A 16,470-nucleotide genomic window follows, 5' to 3' on the forward strand; every position below is an offset into this window, starting at 1 on the left:
GAAAAGCTCCATTGCGGAACAAAGGGACGAAGGGGTGGAACTGTATTTTTCATCCCTTTCATAAAGCGCTTAACCAGTGGATGTGAAGACCGAACAGCCCTGAATCCATAAATATGAAGCAGAAATCGCTGCCAGATAAACTCTAAGTGAGGAAACTTAAGGCCTCTTTTAACAAGGAAAAAGGAAAGTGAGGATGGTGGAAATAGGCTCTGAAAGGGGTTTCTCATTCCTGCTTAGTACAAAGGAGGAGTGAGCTTCCCATTTGGTAGCATATGACTTTCTAGTTGCTTGTTTCTTAGCTGCTAGAATTATGTCCCACATATCAGGGGGTAAGGATTGACAGTCTAACATTGTGGTTTCTACTATGAGGTCCAGAGAGCTCAATAAATTGAGGATTACTCCCACTGCCTTTGATAGCATCCTCTTCTAAGATGCCAGTAGAAGCCAGTTGTCTAAATATAGGGAGACTTTCACCCTGTGTAGGCAATGAACTGCCATATATTTTGCAAACATTTGGTGGGCTGTACTTAGGTCCATAGACGCACCCAAACTGGGACATATCGGTACCTATGAAAAACCCAAGGTACCTCTGGCGAGTGTTCTGAATGGCTATATGGAAGTATGCATACTTATGTGTGTGGGGCAAAACCTACTCCCTTCTTGAGGAGCAGCATTAAGAAAGACAGTGTGTCATCTGTAATTTGCTGGTTCCGATGCAGGAAACGAGATAAGCAATGAGATTGAACAATCCTTCACCATCGGATGGTAGGTCCTCAATCTAGTTCACAGAGTGAGACCTGCTAATCATAGGTATGGATGCGAAGCGATCATCGCTCTCAACTCACAGTGAAGTGACGGGTCATGTAAAGTTGCTGACAAGAGGAAAAGTTGTATCTGGACATCATAACTAGATAGTGTATGACTCTGGGGCCCAAAGCAGATGAATATGTTCTGAAAACTCCCCTTGGGGCTAACTGAACTAATATAAAATTGGAACACGGGTGCATAAAGAAAAAACCCCATGTCCATTACTGCACTTTAAAGATTCTGCACTTTCCAATGTCAGAGCCATCAAAGAAGGGCCCTTCCAGGAATTTTTAACTGTCAGAAGCAGTGCTGGGAGGAAAAATATCGACACTGGAGTTGGCTTCTCAGTACATACAGCATGAGATACAAAATCCTGCACCTTATTTTCCTAGTTATGTGTCTCAATACCAAGCCTGGTCATCCTCAATGACCGGGAAGTGGTATAAGTCCTCCAAAGGAGGTTCTGCCCTGTGTAGGTGATGCAGAAGAGAGCAATGTTGAGACCGACTGATAGTCCTCAAAGGATTGAAGGGAATCAGGTCTATTCTTATGCTCTAACTCATCTTCCCCAAGTTGATCTCCTAATGTCCCATGGAATGGGGATAGAATGGGGAAGAGCTAAGTAATTGTGCTGACGCATTGTGGCTGTAACAGCTGAGCCCTGTGTATCGGTCGCAATGACAATGATCACGGTTGTACGTATCCCCATCACGGTACTAAAGCCAGTATCCATGCTTGCATGGTATTCTCAGGAGACGTGGCCCATTTAACGTTGTATGCCCTCCACTTCCAAGGGGGGGGGAGCCCCAAGAATGATGACATCAGACATCATGGTAATAAAACGCTCTCCATTGAAAGCAAAGCACTCAAGAGCGTAGAGGCTCTGGAATGGGGACCTTGAAATAGGTGGTTAGCTTGCAAGGTATACACTGCCTGATGTGGTGGACAGATGTCCATTGGCTTTGGAGGGGAGAGATATTACATCTCACTCTCTGACATTGAAGCTGCATGCGAGATGCCCTCTTGGTATCAAGAGTCTCAGCGTTTGTACCAGGAGGTCCAGGAGGTTGTAAATGCCTCCTTGAGAGAGGGAGTGGTGCCGGCCTCTTTAAAAGAGGCGGTAATTAGACCATTCCTGAAGAAGCCTAATCTGGACCCGGAAGATGTTAACAACTACAGGCCGGTGGCTAATATCCCTTTCCTGGGCAAGGTGCTTGAGCGGGTGGTTGCAGGACAACTCCAGGCACTCTTGAATGAAACGGATTATCTAGATCCATTTCAATCGGGTTTCAGGCCTGGTTTTGGAACAGAAACTGCCTTGGTCGCCCTGTGGGATGACCTCTGTCGGGAGAGAGACAGGGGGAGTGCGACCCTGTTGGTTCTCCTGGACCTCTCAGCGGCCTTCGATACCATCGACCATGGTATCCTTCTGGATAGGTTGTCTGAACTGGGAGTTGGAGGTACTGCGTTGCAGTGGTTCCGCTCCTACTTGGATGGCCGATTCCAGAATGTGGTGCTGGGGGATTATTGCTCTGTGCCGTGGCTCCTAAGCTATGGGGTTCCGCAGGGCTCTATTTTATCCCCTATGCTGTTTAACATATACATGAAGCCGCTAGGGGAGGTTATCCGGAGATGTGGACTGAGGTGTCATCAATATGCGGATGACACCCAGCTCTACCTTTCCTTTTCATCAAACCCAGGTGAGGCAGTGACTGTTCTGAACCAGTGCCTGGGCACGGTAATGGACTGGATGAGGGCTAACAAACTGAGACTCAATCCAGACAAGACGGAGGTACTGTTAGCGGGTGGTTCATTTGTCCGGCGAGGTGATGTTTGCCCTGTCCTGGACGGGGTTGCACTCTCTCTAAAGGATCGGGTCCGTAGTTTGGGGGTGCTCTTCGATCCAGAACTGTCACTTGAGGCACAGGTGAACTCAGTGGCAAAGAGCACCTTTTATCAGCTTAGGCTGATATACCAACTGCGCCCTTATCTGGACAGTGATAGCCTAGCTACAGTTATCCATGCTCTGATAACCTCTCGTTTGGATTACTGCAATGCGTTATACATGGGGCTGCCTTTGAAAACGGTCCGGAAGCTTCAGCTGGTACAAAACAGGGCAGCCCGTTTACTAACAGGGACTGGCTGGCGAGATCACATTACGCCAGTCCTTTTACAACTTCATTGGCTGCCAGTCCAGGTCCGGGCCCGATTCAAAGTGCTGGTATTGACATTTAAAGCCCTAAACAGTTTGGGACCAGGTTATTTGAAGGAACGCCTCCTCCCATATGTACCTACCCGGACCTTAAGATCATCTACAGGGGCCCTTCTCCGTGAGCCCCTGCCAAAGGAAGTGAGGCAGGTGGCTACTAGGAGGAGGGCTTTCTCCGCTGTGGCACCCCGGTTGTGGAATGAGCTCCCCAGAGAGGTCCGCCTGGCGCCTACACTGTACTCCTTTCGTCGCCAGCTGAAGACCTTTTTATTCACTCAGTATTTTAACACTTAATTTTAACTTAAATTTAAATTATACTGTTTTAACTCTGTATTTTAACCTTATATCAATTTTGCTGCGTGGTTTTATCCTGGTTGTGCTTTTTATATTGTATTTTGTATTTGTATTTTTAACTTGTTGGTTGTTTTATGATGATTTTAATTTTTGTGAACCGCCCAGAGAGCCTCGGCTATTGGGTGGTATAAAAATGTAATAAATAAATAAATAAATAAATACCAAAGAGCTATTAACATTATTGTTATGTTATTGTCATTTTCAGTACCAAAAATTTCAACCTTGGTACCAAAAAAGCCAGTTATGTTCATTGCCAGTGTCAGCATAGAGAACGTCAGCGTCTGCATTGTAGATGCTAGTTATGTAATTGCCACTGTTGGTATCGAGGGCTCCAGTCTGTACTGAAGAAGCTACATTGTTGCCGGTCTCGGCATTGAGGGATTCATTCTCGGTACCGAAGAAACTAGTTATATTGTTGCCAGACTCGGTATCGAGAGGCTTCAGGCTCTGCACTGAAGAAGCTAGTTATATTGTTTCTCGGTATTGAGAGCAGTCTAGGTACCGAGAGGTCACAGGCTAGGCACTGAAGAAGCTAGTTATATTGTTGCAAGTCACGGTACTGAGAGGCTTCAATCTAGGTACCGAGAGGTCACAGGCTAGGCACTGAAGAAGCTAGTTATATTTTGCAAGTCTCGGTATTGAGAGGCTTCAGTGTACTGAAGAACCTAGTTATTATTGCTACCGAGGAGGCCAGCCATGGGGACTCTAACAGTAGTGGTTAGATCTGGCTTCCATCGAACGGCAGATCCTCTATGCGGGTGTGTGCCTGCTGGGACAGCCCTGCAGACCTCAGACCCCATAAAAAGAGCTTACGTTTTTCCATTGTGGCTTGGTAATTATGCACACGAAGGGATAAAGCTGTAGAAGAGTATACTCTTCTCCCCAGGCCGTGCAACCTACGGCCTTCTTTGTCCACTGGTGCATTATTTGTATGTAAATAGGAACGGGACAATTTAGTCCTGCATCTTATAAATATATGTTGTCTAGCCTCCTCGACGTTGTGGCATAGAGGAGGGCAGCTTCCATGATTGTTGTGCTGTGCGCAGCAGCACAGGCAAATATGGAATAGCCACTGGGGTTGATGACCCACAGTATACATCATCGTAAACTGGGTCATTAAATTTCTCTATAGGTTGGGATATTTGAGCCCCTAGGGACCTTGCCATTCTTTGTACCTTATCAGTAAAGTGTGCTAAGTCCTCTGAAGGGGACACCACGTCTGCAGTGACCACGAGGTCATCTGGTGGTGATGTATCTTATTTATTTATTTATTTATTTATTTATTTATTTATTTATTACATTTTTATACCGCCCAATAGCCGAAGCTCTCTGGGCGGTTCACAAAAATTAAAACCAGAGTCAAGGGACTTAGTCAAGGGACTTGTGAGGAGTCCGATTGGTAATCCTCCTCCGATGGAACATCCAGTCCCATGTCTGATGTAGGCAACGTTTGCAATTGGAGGGTGGTTGGCGGAAACGCGGGTACGGCTCGTGTTGCCGTTCCTACGGATACTGATAATAGTAATCTTGGTGCCTTCTGTGTCTCCAATCCTCGTAATAATACGGAGGATACTAGGGAGGTTGCCAATCAGCGTAATAGTCCCAACATTCTTGGAGGGGACAGATGTCGCTCGTCATAGGTCATATATTGAGGACCTGAATGAGCTAAAGCCGGTGAACGATCCCGGTCGTATCTGTAAGGAGGCGTATGTCAGTATCGATAGCCTTCGGTATCGACCGGCGGTTGCTGGTGAGGCGTGTGTCGGTATCGATAGCCTTTGGTATCGACCGGCGTTTGCTGGGGCACTTGTCGGTAACGACGTCCGTCAGTATCGATGGGCTGTGGTTCCTCTCAGTACCGAGGGGAACTGGGACCCCGATCAGGTACGGTATTATCCAGGGAGGAACCTCTAATTTCGCCTTCCGAAATCGATGCTCTTACGCTGGGATCATCTGTCGGTACCGTGATGATCTGCAGCAGAGAAAGTATCGGTGAGCTGATACCGTGCCCTGCCTGGGGCGGAGAATTCGATACCGGTGGTGTGGATGGTGTCGCCCATCTCGGTATCGAAAATGGTCTCGGTAGCGATAGCCTCGGTATCGGGCTTATCGGTTCCGGAGGAGACCTTTGCAATGAAAGGCTCGACATCGGGCTCCTGTGCCCTGTCGGATGCCTCGGTACCAAAGTGCTTGGTACCGGGCTCCTCGGTACCGACAAAGTCGGTTTCAACGGTTTTTTTCTTCCCATTTTCCATCTTAAGTTTGCTCTTTTCTTTCTGGGGTTGTCAGCCCCAGAATGCTCTTTCACTCTCTTAGAAATCTTCTTTGCCGCCTTTGTTGATGCGGCTGAGAGGAGGAAGGGGGAACCGATAAGGCTTCACTCCGCGCGGGAGGAGGTTGGGGCATAGACTCCATTATAATAGGAGATTTGGAGCGTCGAGATCCTCTCGGTACCTCCACTGCCTCCAACGCCTTTTTTCAGAACAACGCCCAAAGGCGGTCTGATCGTTTTTTTCTCGCTTGCCTCGAGAATTTTAGACAAAACACACAAGATTCCACAATGTGTGTCCCCCAAGCAAAGCAAACAAAGGGAATGTCCGTCGGTTAGCGTGATCTTCAGCCCGCAAACGGGGCACTTCTTGAAGAGGCCTTGATGTGCCATAAGCCACAAGGCTAACTAACAACAAACGAATTCTATATATATATATATATATATATATATATATATATATATATATATATATATATATAACTAAATAGAAAAGATTAGAAAACTGGAGAGAAAAGGCAAGAAGGAAAATAGAATATTTTCAGCTGAGGTAAAGTATACCACACACGAGAAGTCTCCACAAGCTGTTGACCCTACAGGCGGTTGAAGAGAACTGAGGGGATTAGGCGGGAACCCGAGCATGCTCAGTGGGGGAGGGGTTCCCGCCTAAAACGTTTTCAGCTATAGAAGTTTCTGAAGCTGGCCCTGTGCAGGCGCAGAGCCCATATGTGTGATGCACAGAGACCATGAAGAAGAACCAGCTTCCGCTGGGATTGAACTCAGGCCGTGGGGAGAGTTTCGGCTGCAGTAACTGCCGCTTACCACTTTGCGCCACACGAGGCTCTCTCAATCTCACCCCCACCCCACCCCACCATCTGCAACAAAGGCAATAATAAAATTGGCTTACCTTACAGGGTTATTGTAAGGATTACAAGAAGATAATGCATGTGAAGCAGTCTGAACACTTATTTATTATTTACAATATTTATATACTGCTCTCCACTGAAAATTTCAGAGCGGTGTACAAATAAAATAAAATAAAATAAAGAGAGAATAAAACACTTTAAAATAGTTTTTAAAAGAAGCAACACTTGAGTTATGTTTAATGTTTTTTTTATGATGCTGTTGTGGTTCCCCTCCTGTGGAATTCCCTGCCTCTGGAGGTCAGGCAGGTGCCAACCTTGTACTCCTTTCGGCGCCTCCTGAAAACATCTTTATTCCAAGAAGCCTTTCCTTAATATGCTGTCTTGAATCTCTGGTTTTGCTTCTTTTAAATTTTGCTTTAACTGTTTTATTCTGTTTTTATTTTCATTTTATCTTGTACACCGCTCCAAAAATTTTCAATGGGGAGCGGTATATAAATATTCTAAATAAATAAATAAGGGTTGTGACCTTGGCAGAGAAATCAGTGTGGAGGATTTGAATACGCTATATGGCTAGAGACTAGGGCTGCATACCTAAGCACATTTATTTGGGAGCAAGCCCCATTAAACCATGACACTTACTTCTGAGACACACAATAATGGGCTGAAGTTACAGGAAGGCAGATTCCGGCTGGACATCAGGAAAAACCTCCTGACTATAAGAGCATTATGATGATGGAGCCAATGACCTAAGAAGGTAACGGGCTCGCTCACACAAGACGTTCAAGGCGCAGCTGGACATCTATCTGTCAGAGATGCTTTAAGGTGGATTCCTGTATTGAGCAGGGGGTTGGACTCAATGGCCTCATGGGGCCCTTCAAACACTACTGTTCTATGATTCTTTGAAGATCCCCCCCTCCGCCAACTGTCACTACCAGCAGCCATCCCAGCAAGCTATGCTGAGGGAATCAGGGTCATATCACCAGCCTGGCTCAAAGACTTACATTCTTTTCATCTTCCCTCCTCATTTCTTTTTCCTTGTGTGCCATGTATTTTTATACTCTAAGCCTACAGGCAGGAGCTGTCTTGTTTTACTGATTATATGTAGGTTATTCCAGGAGCCATTTTGGCTGAGGATAAAAATAATTTGAATGAAACAAAATAAATATTCTTGCAAGCTGTACAAGTCTCCCATAAGAAATCAGTATGAACCCCCCCCACGTTGGTACCTTGGTGCGCTAGTGCAGTTCGTCTCTTGGGAGTGTCCAACAGGCTGCTCTTCTCCCAGGACGCCACCGCACAGCTGCTCCCACCAGAAGCAAGAGCAGCGTTGCACGGTGGGCTCACGCCAAGGCTGTTGGTTGTCCTGTGGCAGTGGCCTTCACCTGGTCCAGACCCGAGACCCACCTACGACTCCCAACCTCCAACATGGGACCGACTTTCACAATCGCCCAACATGGCGGCAACAGCTTTGCCGTAACCCATCTGGACTGATCTCACGACCCACTTTTGGGTTGCGACCCACTGTCCTAGGGTGTTGGGAAAGGGCCGCCCAGAGTGATGGGCCTGCCGAAACGCAGCACGATAGCAGCGCAGCGAGGGTGGAGGCCAGGTGCTACCTTGGCTTCTTATTGCAAAGCTGCTCTGCTTGCATTGGGACCTGCACATTTGTCCTCAAAAGCCCACTTGACCAGCTCCATGAAATTGGCTTGGGGACATCAAAGGCACCACCATGCAAGTGAACAAGTCGAGAAGGAAAACACGATTGTAACACTGCTCTCTAGGAGCCACCATGCTTGGAGTGCATTGGAGAACCAGAGTGGTAGCCACTAGAATGATGGGCTTGGATCATGGGAGACCTGGGTTCAAATCCCTGCTATGTGACCTTGGCTCAAGCCCTGCCTAGCAGCCTAATATATTTCACAGGATTGTTTGTCTCTTAGTCAAGGGAAGGCAAGGATACAAATGTGTAAAAAACCCACACCACTGAATAGTGACTGCCTGTGGTGGGAAAACCAACCCCAGCTGGATTCACACCAAGAGAAAAGCAATCCAGTTTACCCGTTTGGAAGCCTCTCCCTCTCACAGTTACTTGAATTGTTCAGTTACTGAAGCAGACAGGAGGACAGCCAGCCTGCAGTACTGAAGGTGCATCACGAGGCCAGGTGGGCTGTGACACAATGGAAGAAGAGCCTGAGAACCTGGCCATGGCAAACGACCAGGCCTCAATCCCTGCATGCCTTTTCAGCCCTGCCCCATGAAGGGCTGCATAGGTAGTGCGCAGAACGGATACGTGGACTTGGACTGCGGCCGTGGCACATTCTCCCACCCCTTTTTGGAGGAAGATGACAGCACGGAGGGACACTCAAGTGTGTGGACTGAGCAAAGCCTCTTAAATAGATTAGGGCCAAATCTACCCCTTGGCCAGGCCTGATGGCCTGCCTCGGACAGCCTTAAAACACAGTGGGTTTTACCACCAGAGAGGAGGGGCCATTTGTACCTTCTACCATAAGGACCAAAATGTCTTGGGTCATCTCTGACCGAGTGAGGATATTTTGGGGGGGCAGGGTCATCTGGTGAGAGAAGCTGAGAGAGACACAGAGTACTTTAGTACCATAGAGGGGGGGGGGAGTTTATTGCATTTCATGCAGCTTTTAAACACAGGAATTGACCGAACTTCATACACTTAACCAATAACGCATATCTGCGTATCCAAATGTTAAATATTTCCAAAATAAGTCAAGGCTAACTTTAAAGCCTTTAGAAAATAGGTTTAATACAGAAACACCTGTGGCTTGGATTTTGTCCTTGGAAGCTGCAGATAGCAGCACCTACGTCTGGGACGTTTTTTTGAAAAAATTGAGAAACCCCAGCTAGCTCTCTCTCTCTCTCTCATATTCATTCACACACACACACACACACACACACACACACACACACACACACTTACACTTGTACACTCACACACTTAATGACTGAATTATAATAATAGGATATATCCATCTAATGCTAAAGCAGGGGTGGTACGGGATGCAAATCCTGGAACCTGAAGGTTATCGGACGGGAAGTGGAAGAGCCAAAGAAAAGATGCCGGACCATTGAAGAAATAGAGAAATGAGGAATAGTGACATCGTTTGACAGTTCCTTATAAAAATTCGTCAGTGTGTACAGAGCCATGTAGAATTTGCAACTTCTAAAAAAATCCTGAAAGAAAAATATTGCGTCGTTTTCAGTTCGTGGGGTAGGACTTCCTCCCACCAGACTGAAGCAGTTCATATAATACAATGCAGATCACAGCCCTTGGTTGCTTGGTATCAAATGAAGATATATATTGGGGAAGGGGCGGGGAAGAAGCAAGTTACGGAGGCCTTCTGGACCTGGTCGGTGGTACATCAATCAAGTTGGCGTGAATTCTGCGGCAGCAGGAACCCTCCTGCCCGGACCATGTCAGTCTCCTGTAACCTGCGGGGCCTGTCCGTCTGTCGTCTGATTGGTGGATTGAATGAACATGGGTTGGGTGATGTCCTGACCAGCCGGCATAGTCACTTGCTGGATCTGATACAGTTGCTGGAAGAGAACAAGGAATGAGACCCATTCATCCTTTGAACACATGGGATGATGGCATCTTGAAAAAGAGGCAAAATGTGGAATCCACTATGCTCTAAAGCAGCCTTCCTCAACCTGGGGCGCTCCAGATGTGTTGGACTGCATCTCCCAGAATGCTCCAGGTTGAGGAAGGCTGCTCTAAAGCAAACAACTGAAGCACCCCATATATATCTCACTTTCACAATCTGCGTTACTCAACTGGGAATAAACTCACAACTGCCAGTGTCAACAGGAATCCCTTCGCCAATAAGGAAGTATTCAAAGCGAGGAAAGGATCTGTGCTGTTTACCACCCTAGTTTTAATCAAGCAGATGGAGCCGTAGCATGAACTTCACCCAAACCATGAACTCCCACAGCCTTTTCTTTTCTTAATGAAAGCAGTGGCAGCGATATGGACACCCCTCTGGCCTGCACCTGTGTAGTTAACAACCCTGAGAAGGCCCGGCTTTCTTCTGGAGAGCTTCTGACTACACCAATATGGCCCAACAATGGCTGCCATGGCTCCCGAGGCTCATACCTGTCCATCTGTAAACTGGCTGAACTGCTGCTGTCCCTGTTGAACTTCCGTCTGTGCAATCTACAAAAGACATGGATTTATTAACATTTGCAGCCCCATTCTTGGAAAAAAAGGGAGTGGCAGCGGTGGTGGTCAAAGGACACATGGCTTAACTACACACCAATGAGAAAGTGCATGTTGGAGACTACTTTGGGCCAGTTCAGACGACACACTAAGCCATGCTTGGGCCGCCAACCCTTTTGCCGCAAATGGTTAGTGAGCATGTTTAGACCATAGTTATGTAGCCAATATAGTTAGGAATGGACACGCTAAGTCATGGTACTCATGACATGCTCAGCCAGCTCAAAATGTGTAACCACTGTGGCTTAACATGTCATCTGAACAGGGTCAATGGACCGTAAGGCCCGACTTCCTCAATCTGGCACCTTTCAGATGTATTGAACTACATCTCCCAGAACCACCAGCCTGCATATTGAGGAAGTCCTTAGTTGTAAATCTATTCTGATAAGTGGATGGGGGAGGTCTAATGCTCCAGAAATTGGGGGCTTGGGGCCCACACGTGGACTGCATCTTGAATGGGAGGCCCCATTTTTAAAAAAAGAAAGAAAAAAGGAGAAAAATGGTAGAGGGGCGTGAGAGTGGAAGAATGGAGGGACTGAGAAGGAGAAAGGCAATCCTAACTGTTTTTAAAAAAATGTTCCCAGGTTGCAGAGAGAAGTGCATCACAGGTCTGAAGAGTTGAAGGCTGCTGTTACTTGCGACAGAAAGGATGCTTTTAATGAATGTATTTAGCAGTGACGAAAATAGTTCTTGCGGAGCACTGGAAATTAGATAGATACAGTGCCTGAATAGTACAAAGAATAGCAACGTAAAGTCTGGCAGGGGGCCAAAACAGAAAAGCTGAGCGCTACAAAGGCCCTGGAAAAAGAGGGAAGGAACAGAGCTTAGCTACGTAACAGCCAGATTTCACATTCCCGCATCAAAACACTATCTTTAGTATCCTGTAATTTTCACTGATGTGTGTAAGGTACTTCTTAAAAGTGGGTGTTAACTGTAAAAAGATAATGTTTTGTTTAGATATGTGAACAGTACGTGGTTCATTTCTGGAAGTTGCTCCAGTGTGCACATCTCAGATCTTGCTTGATATATGAAGGTGCAGGAACAACACAGATTTCCCCAAACAGCTGAGGATTGTATTGTTTTTCTAATGCAGAAGTCCAGCAGCAGAAACCCAAGGTAAGCAAGGCTACCCCAAACACCATTCCAATCCCTTGCTTCAATGCCTGCACCTCGGAAAAATCTACTGCTTTCCAGCAGGTCGAGGATATTTTAAGAGCTTTTATCAAACCCGTTTGTACCTGCTGTGTGTTGGCTGTAAGCGTCTGGATCTGGCCCTGGACCACCTGAGTGCCAGACACGGGCTGTGCTAAGCGGATATACTGCAGCTGGCCGGCATTGAGCTGAACCTATAAACGGGGTGGGTGGGGGTGGGGGGGAGGAGAGAGATGACACAGAGTTGGTAACCTGAAACACGCCGCAAGCCTGCCTTCTGGTTTCCAAGAGGCACAGAGAGATTACACAGGCTGGAGGGCCGAACAGAGCCGGAGTTGAAATGTGAGCACAACCCTACCCCGCTACCTCCAACCCAGCACCGCAGAAAAAGAGCAATTCAGCGAAATGAGGGCGAGCCTGCTCCCAGTGCTGCTAGCAGAAGCGATAAATGCAATTCGGAACAAAAGTACCCTTACAGAAAGCAAGTGAAGCGAGAGGATGTTCATCCTGGACACTGGCCAATGCAGGGCACCTGGGGGAGGGGCACGAGAAGAGTGGAAGGGGCTTGTGGGGCTGAGCGCTGAATGTCTCCCATTGCTCCTGTACAGTCCAAGAATGCCGCCCGCCCCCCGGCCGCCTGCAGCCCCGCTGCCTGCCGTGGTTATGCCTCCAGCTGCCAGTTTTGCGGGTTGGGAGGAAGGGGAACCAAGAGACAGAGCAGGATCTTTTTACATGGGGTCCCTCTCCCACCCCCTACAAACCCTCATCAAATTTAAGCTTACAGTGGCAGCTATAGTCTGCACACTAAAAATTACAGATCTGGTGCTTGCCAGAGTACAAAAACAGAGATCCAAGGCATCCTCGTGAATCTTTATTATTTTTTAATGTTAGATATTAAAAAACCACAGAGCTGGATTTGATGGTGGTCTTGTGGGGAACCCTTAAGAAATGAGGGGTACGTCTGCTCTACGTGCCGGGGCTGCTTCCACCGCTCATGCATGTGTTCTCCTTATGCACCTGCCTCCATTTTCTCCCCAGCAGCCGGCCCTCCTCTGCCCACCAGTTGATGTCCAACACCAATTGTTCATCAGTGCCGCCCGGGCTCCCAGACACCCACCATCTTCCTTTCCTAAGAATGCCTCGGGGCTCAGGTGGCACACTCAGCTCAATAATGATGATGATAATAAAAATAATAATAATAATAATAATAATAAAATTTATTTATTTGTTACCCACCTCTCCCCCTGGATCGAGGCGGGGTACAACACAATTATTATTATTATTATTATTATTATCATTATTATTATTATTATTATTATTATTATTATTATTATTGCAGGGGCAGGGGGCCTCGTGGGTGCTGAGGAAGGCCTCTATGGTGTCCATGGGTGCCACATTAGTGTAGGTAGGCACATAAATCCCCACCACCACCACACACCTTGCAGGAAGGAAGGCTGAAGTAAAACGCTGACTTGGAGTAGTAGCGTTCTTTTCAGGGTTCCCTATTTCCACCAGCTCTCTCCACTACACCTGTTTTTAGAAAGAGAGTGTTTCCCCCCCCACCAATCAAAATCCATGCTCTATATGACAACTGCAGGGAGGCTGCCCAGGGCTTTTGCATCTCGTATTTAAAGATTCCATGAAAACAAAACAGGAATGTCAAGAAATCAGGTGGGACAAACACTGATGTGGTGGATACCCATATCCATCAAACATTAAGAGGGAACACTCAACCAAACATTCCTGTTTGCTTTAAAATCTAATTACCATGCTGAAGTACTTAACTCATCCCCCCTTTAACATTAGACACGAGCACATTATACATATGCAGCATCTTTTTAAAAAGGAGCAGGTGGGAAATATTTTAGATAAAAGTGCCTTAAAATCTGTTGTCAATGTCCGAAAACTACTGGAGCCTGGGGTTTGCACCTCTGCTGACCTCTTCTCCAGCATGCAGCATTTCGCTCTCAAAGCCATCACCCCCTGCAGGCAAAGCCCCACCCACCCCCACCCCCGGTAGCAGCTATACACTTTCTGCAAGCACAAGCTTCTATGCCGTTGTCTTTCAGCACTGAAACATGCCTGTGGGGAGGGGGCAGCTATTTGCAAGGAGAGGCCCCTGGTTAGATTTTAACTAGATTAACTAACTCCAAATGGACACGGCAGACTTTGCGGGGTTTAACGTACTGCTTTGCTGCACACGGAGCCTTCATCTCAGACTTTATACTGTTCTGATTTTATACTGTTAGTTTTACCCTGCCCAGTGCCTGTTTACCCTATCCTGTGCCTGTTTGCTTTCTCTTCCCCTCCTTATTGTTTTATTATGGTTTTATTAGAATGTAAGCCTATGCGGCAGGGTCTCGCTATTTACTGTTTTACTCTGTACAGCACCATGTACATTGATGGTGCTATATAAATAAATAAATAATAATAATAAGAGGCCAGTTAAAGTGTGTCGTCGTCGTCCCCTCCCACCACATTCCCCAGCTCTTATGGAGTCAGTTTTGAGATGTACGTGGAAAATATTTTGCTAAGGTCGGGGGGGGGGGGGGGAGGAGAGATATTTTGCAAACTCCCACGAGTGGAAGAGCAGGAGGAGTGTAGCCGAGTGGGCTTGACTGAGTGTCCATGGGGGGGGGGGGGGAACTGAGGCAAGAGTGGGCAAAGGCTCCTAGGCTAGCAGGTTCAAAAGCAGCGCGGGGCAGGGAGCAGACGGGGGTACAACACACGTCCCCTGAGCAGAAACAGGGTCATTTCTACATCCTGAGCTGGGCTTAAAGGCAGGAGAGATCGAAACGAAGACCGTCTGCAGACGAGCCCTCCCTCTTGACAGCCCACAAGAGGAGCGCGTGACGGTGACGGCAGTGGACAGCTGCCGGGCTCTCACCGGGATCTGCTGGATTTCGCCTGTGTTGGTGATGATCTGCTGCATGACTTGCATGGTCTGCCCGGTGCCGCTCTGCGCCGGCTGCGCCTGGCCCTGCGGCTGTGCCTGGACAATCTGCACCTGCTGCCCTTCGCCCACCTGCATGGTGACGGGCGTGGTCTGGAAGGGGAGAGACCGAGACTCAGAGGCGGCTTCAAGCTCAGCTGGAGTCCTGCAACGCGGCCAGGGCGGAGAGGAGGCCCTCGTCAAACCATCTAAAGAAGGGAACGGCCAACATTTTGCCACCATGCCACAATCTGTCGGAGGCCGGCACGCTGAGGATCTCCAGGAAGGCGTGAGGGTTACATCTGGGCGCTAAGGGAGCCACGTGCGAAAGCCGAGTGGGCGGCTGCTGTTACAGGGCTGCTGCCACCACTGCTAATGGGAAGAGAACGTGAACAGAAAGCTTTGGCTATTGGGCGGTATAGAAATGCAATAAATAAACCAGTAAGTAAATAAATGCCATCTCTGCAACCAGAGAGGCGTGAAGTACACAGGCCCACCAAATTTAAGTCGATCCTTGCTCACGTGCTAAACTCACTCTCTGGTGTCATCTTGACTTCTAGGCTGAGGAGTGGTATGAAAATACTTCAATCAAATAATACTTGAATGTCCAGCCTATTGTTAACAGCGGATAGATAACTATTTTGACATCTAGGCTGCTTTTACAGAATTGTAGGCTTGATTTTAGTTTTCCTACCAATATTTCCTACCTTACAGCAAGGTGTCCTTAATACGGTCTTCTCCTTTCAACTCCAAGTCCCCTTCCCGACCCTACTGCTTGCACTTTACGGTGTTCAACCATAAATGGAAAAAGAGCCCAGTAAAAACGGTAAATAACAACCCCAATGCAGAGCAGAAGTCCTGTGGGATGCCCATATACCCACCTGCCCTTGCTGAGGCTGTGCGATGATGATCTGCCCTGGCTGGATCGTGGTGGTGGACGTGGTCGTTTGCTGCCCCTGCTGCTGGCCCTGCACCTGCACCGCTGCCGGCTGCTGAGCAAGCGTGAAGTAGTACTGCACAGGCTCCGCTGGGGTCACGGCCTGGCGCACCTCCTCCTGCGCCAACGAAGAAGAAAACCGTTAAAAAGCCAAATTCACTAGCTGAAATCCTCTTTGTGGTACCCAGGACAGCAGCGTCAGCAAAACCATGGGATGAACAGTTCAAGCCCTAAGTAACATCCTGCCAGCTGAAGCCAACTGAGATGAAAATGATGGATTCCACCGGATGGGAAGATAGATAGATAGATAGATCAAAGCACCTTAGGATTGGTGAGGAGTTGATACTGGTTCCATTTGCCTCCCCTCTGACTGGCAAAGTCGTTACATTTTACTGCAAGTATGCATCAATCACCTGCTTTCCCCCACGTGCCTCATTCACTCCTGTTGTCAAGACCCTTCTAGCTCCATCATTTCGGGATTTTGTATATCTGGGCAATAAGCAGGGGGCGAGATACGGGATGTGTGGGGCTGCTCTTGAAGTAGGAGTCCTTTCCCCATTATGGGGATGGGATGAGTTTATGTATCACTACAGGCAGTGAAAGAATTGGCAATCCTCCAATTGATGGATGCAGGGTGCTGTAGGAGGCCTTCAAGAGGCAGCTGGACAACCAACTGTCAGGGATGCTTTAAGGTGGATTCCTGC

General features: G+C 47.7%; 1 protein-coding gene across 1 annotated transcript in view; it reads right to left on the reverse strand.

Moving 5' to 3' along the window:
- Window positions 1-9,105: 9,105 nt before the first annotated feature.
- Window positions 9,106-16,470, reverse strand: part of NFYC (nuclear transcription factor Y subunit gamma) — a 71,460-nt gene continuing 64,095 nt past the window's right edge. The window contains exons 6-10 of the mRNA XM_063140511.1: window positions 15,711-15,884; window positions 14,785-14,943; window positions 11,984-12,091; window positions 10,626-10,685; window positions 9,106-10,069 (exon numbers count right to left, since the gene is read on the reverse strand). Of these exons, the coding sequence (XP_062996581.1) occupies window positions 9,950-10,069; window positions 10,626-10,685; window positions 11,984-12,091; window positions 14,785-14,943; window positions 15,711-15,884 (621 nt within the window). The 3' untranslated portion in view covers window positions 9,106-9,949. The remainder of the gene's footprint in view (window positions 10,070-10,625; window positions 10,686-11,983; window positions 12,092-14,784; window positions 14,944-15,710; window positions 15,885-16,470) is intronic.

Source organism: Elgaria multicarinata, chromosome 13 (assembly GCF_023053635.1).
Source record: "Elgaria multicarinata webbii isolate HBS135686 ecotype San Diego chromosome 13, rElgMul1.1.pri, whole genome shotgun sequence".
NCBI classification, from domain to species: Eukaryota; Metazoa; Chordata; class Lepidosauria; order Squamata; family Anguidae; genus Elgaria; species Elgaria multicarinata.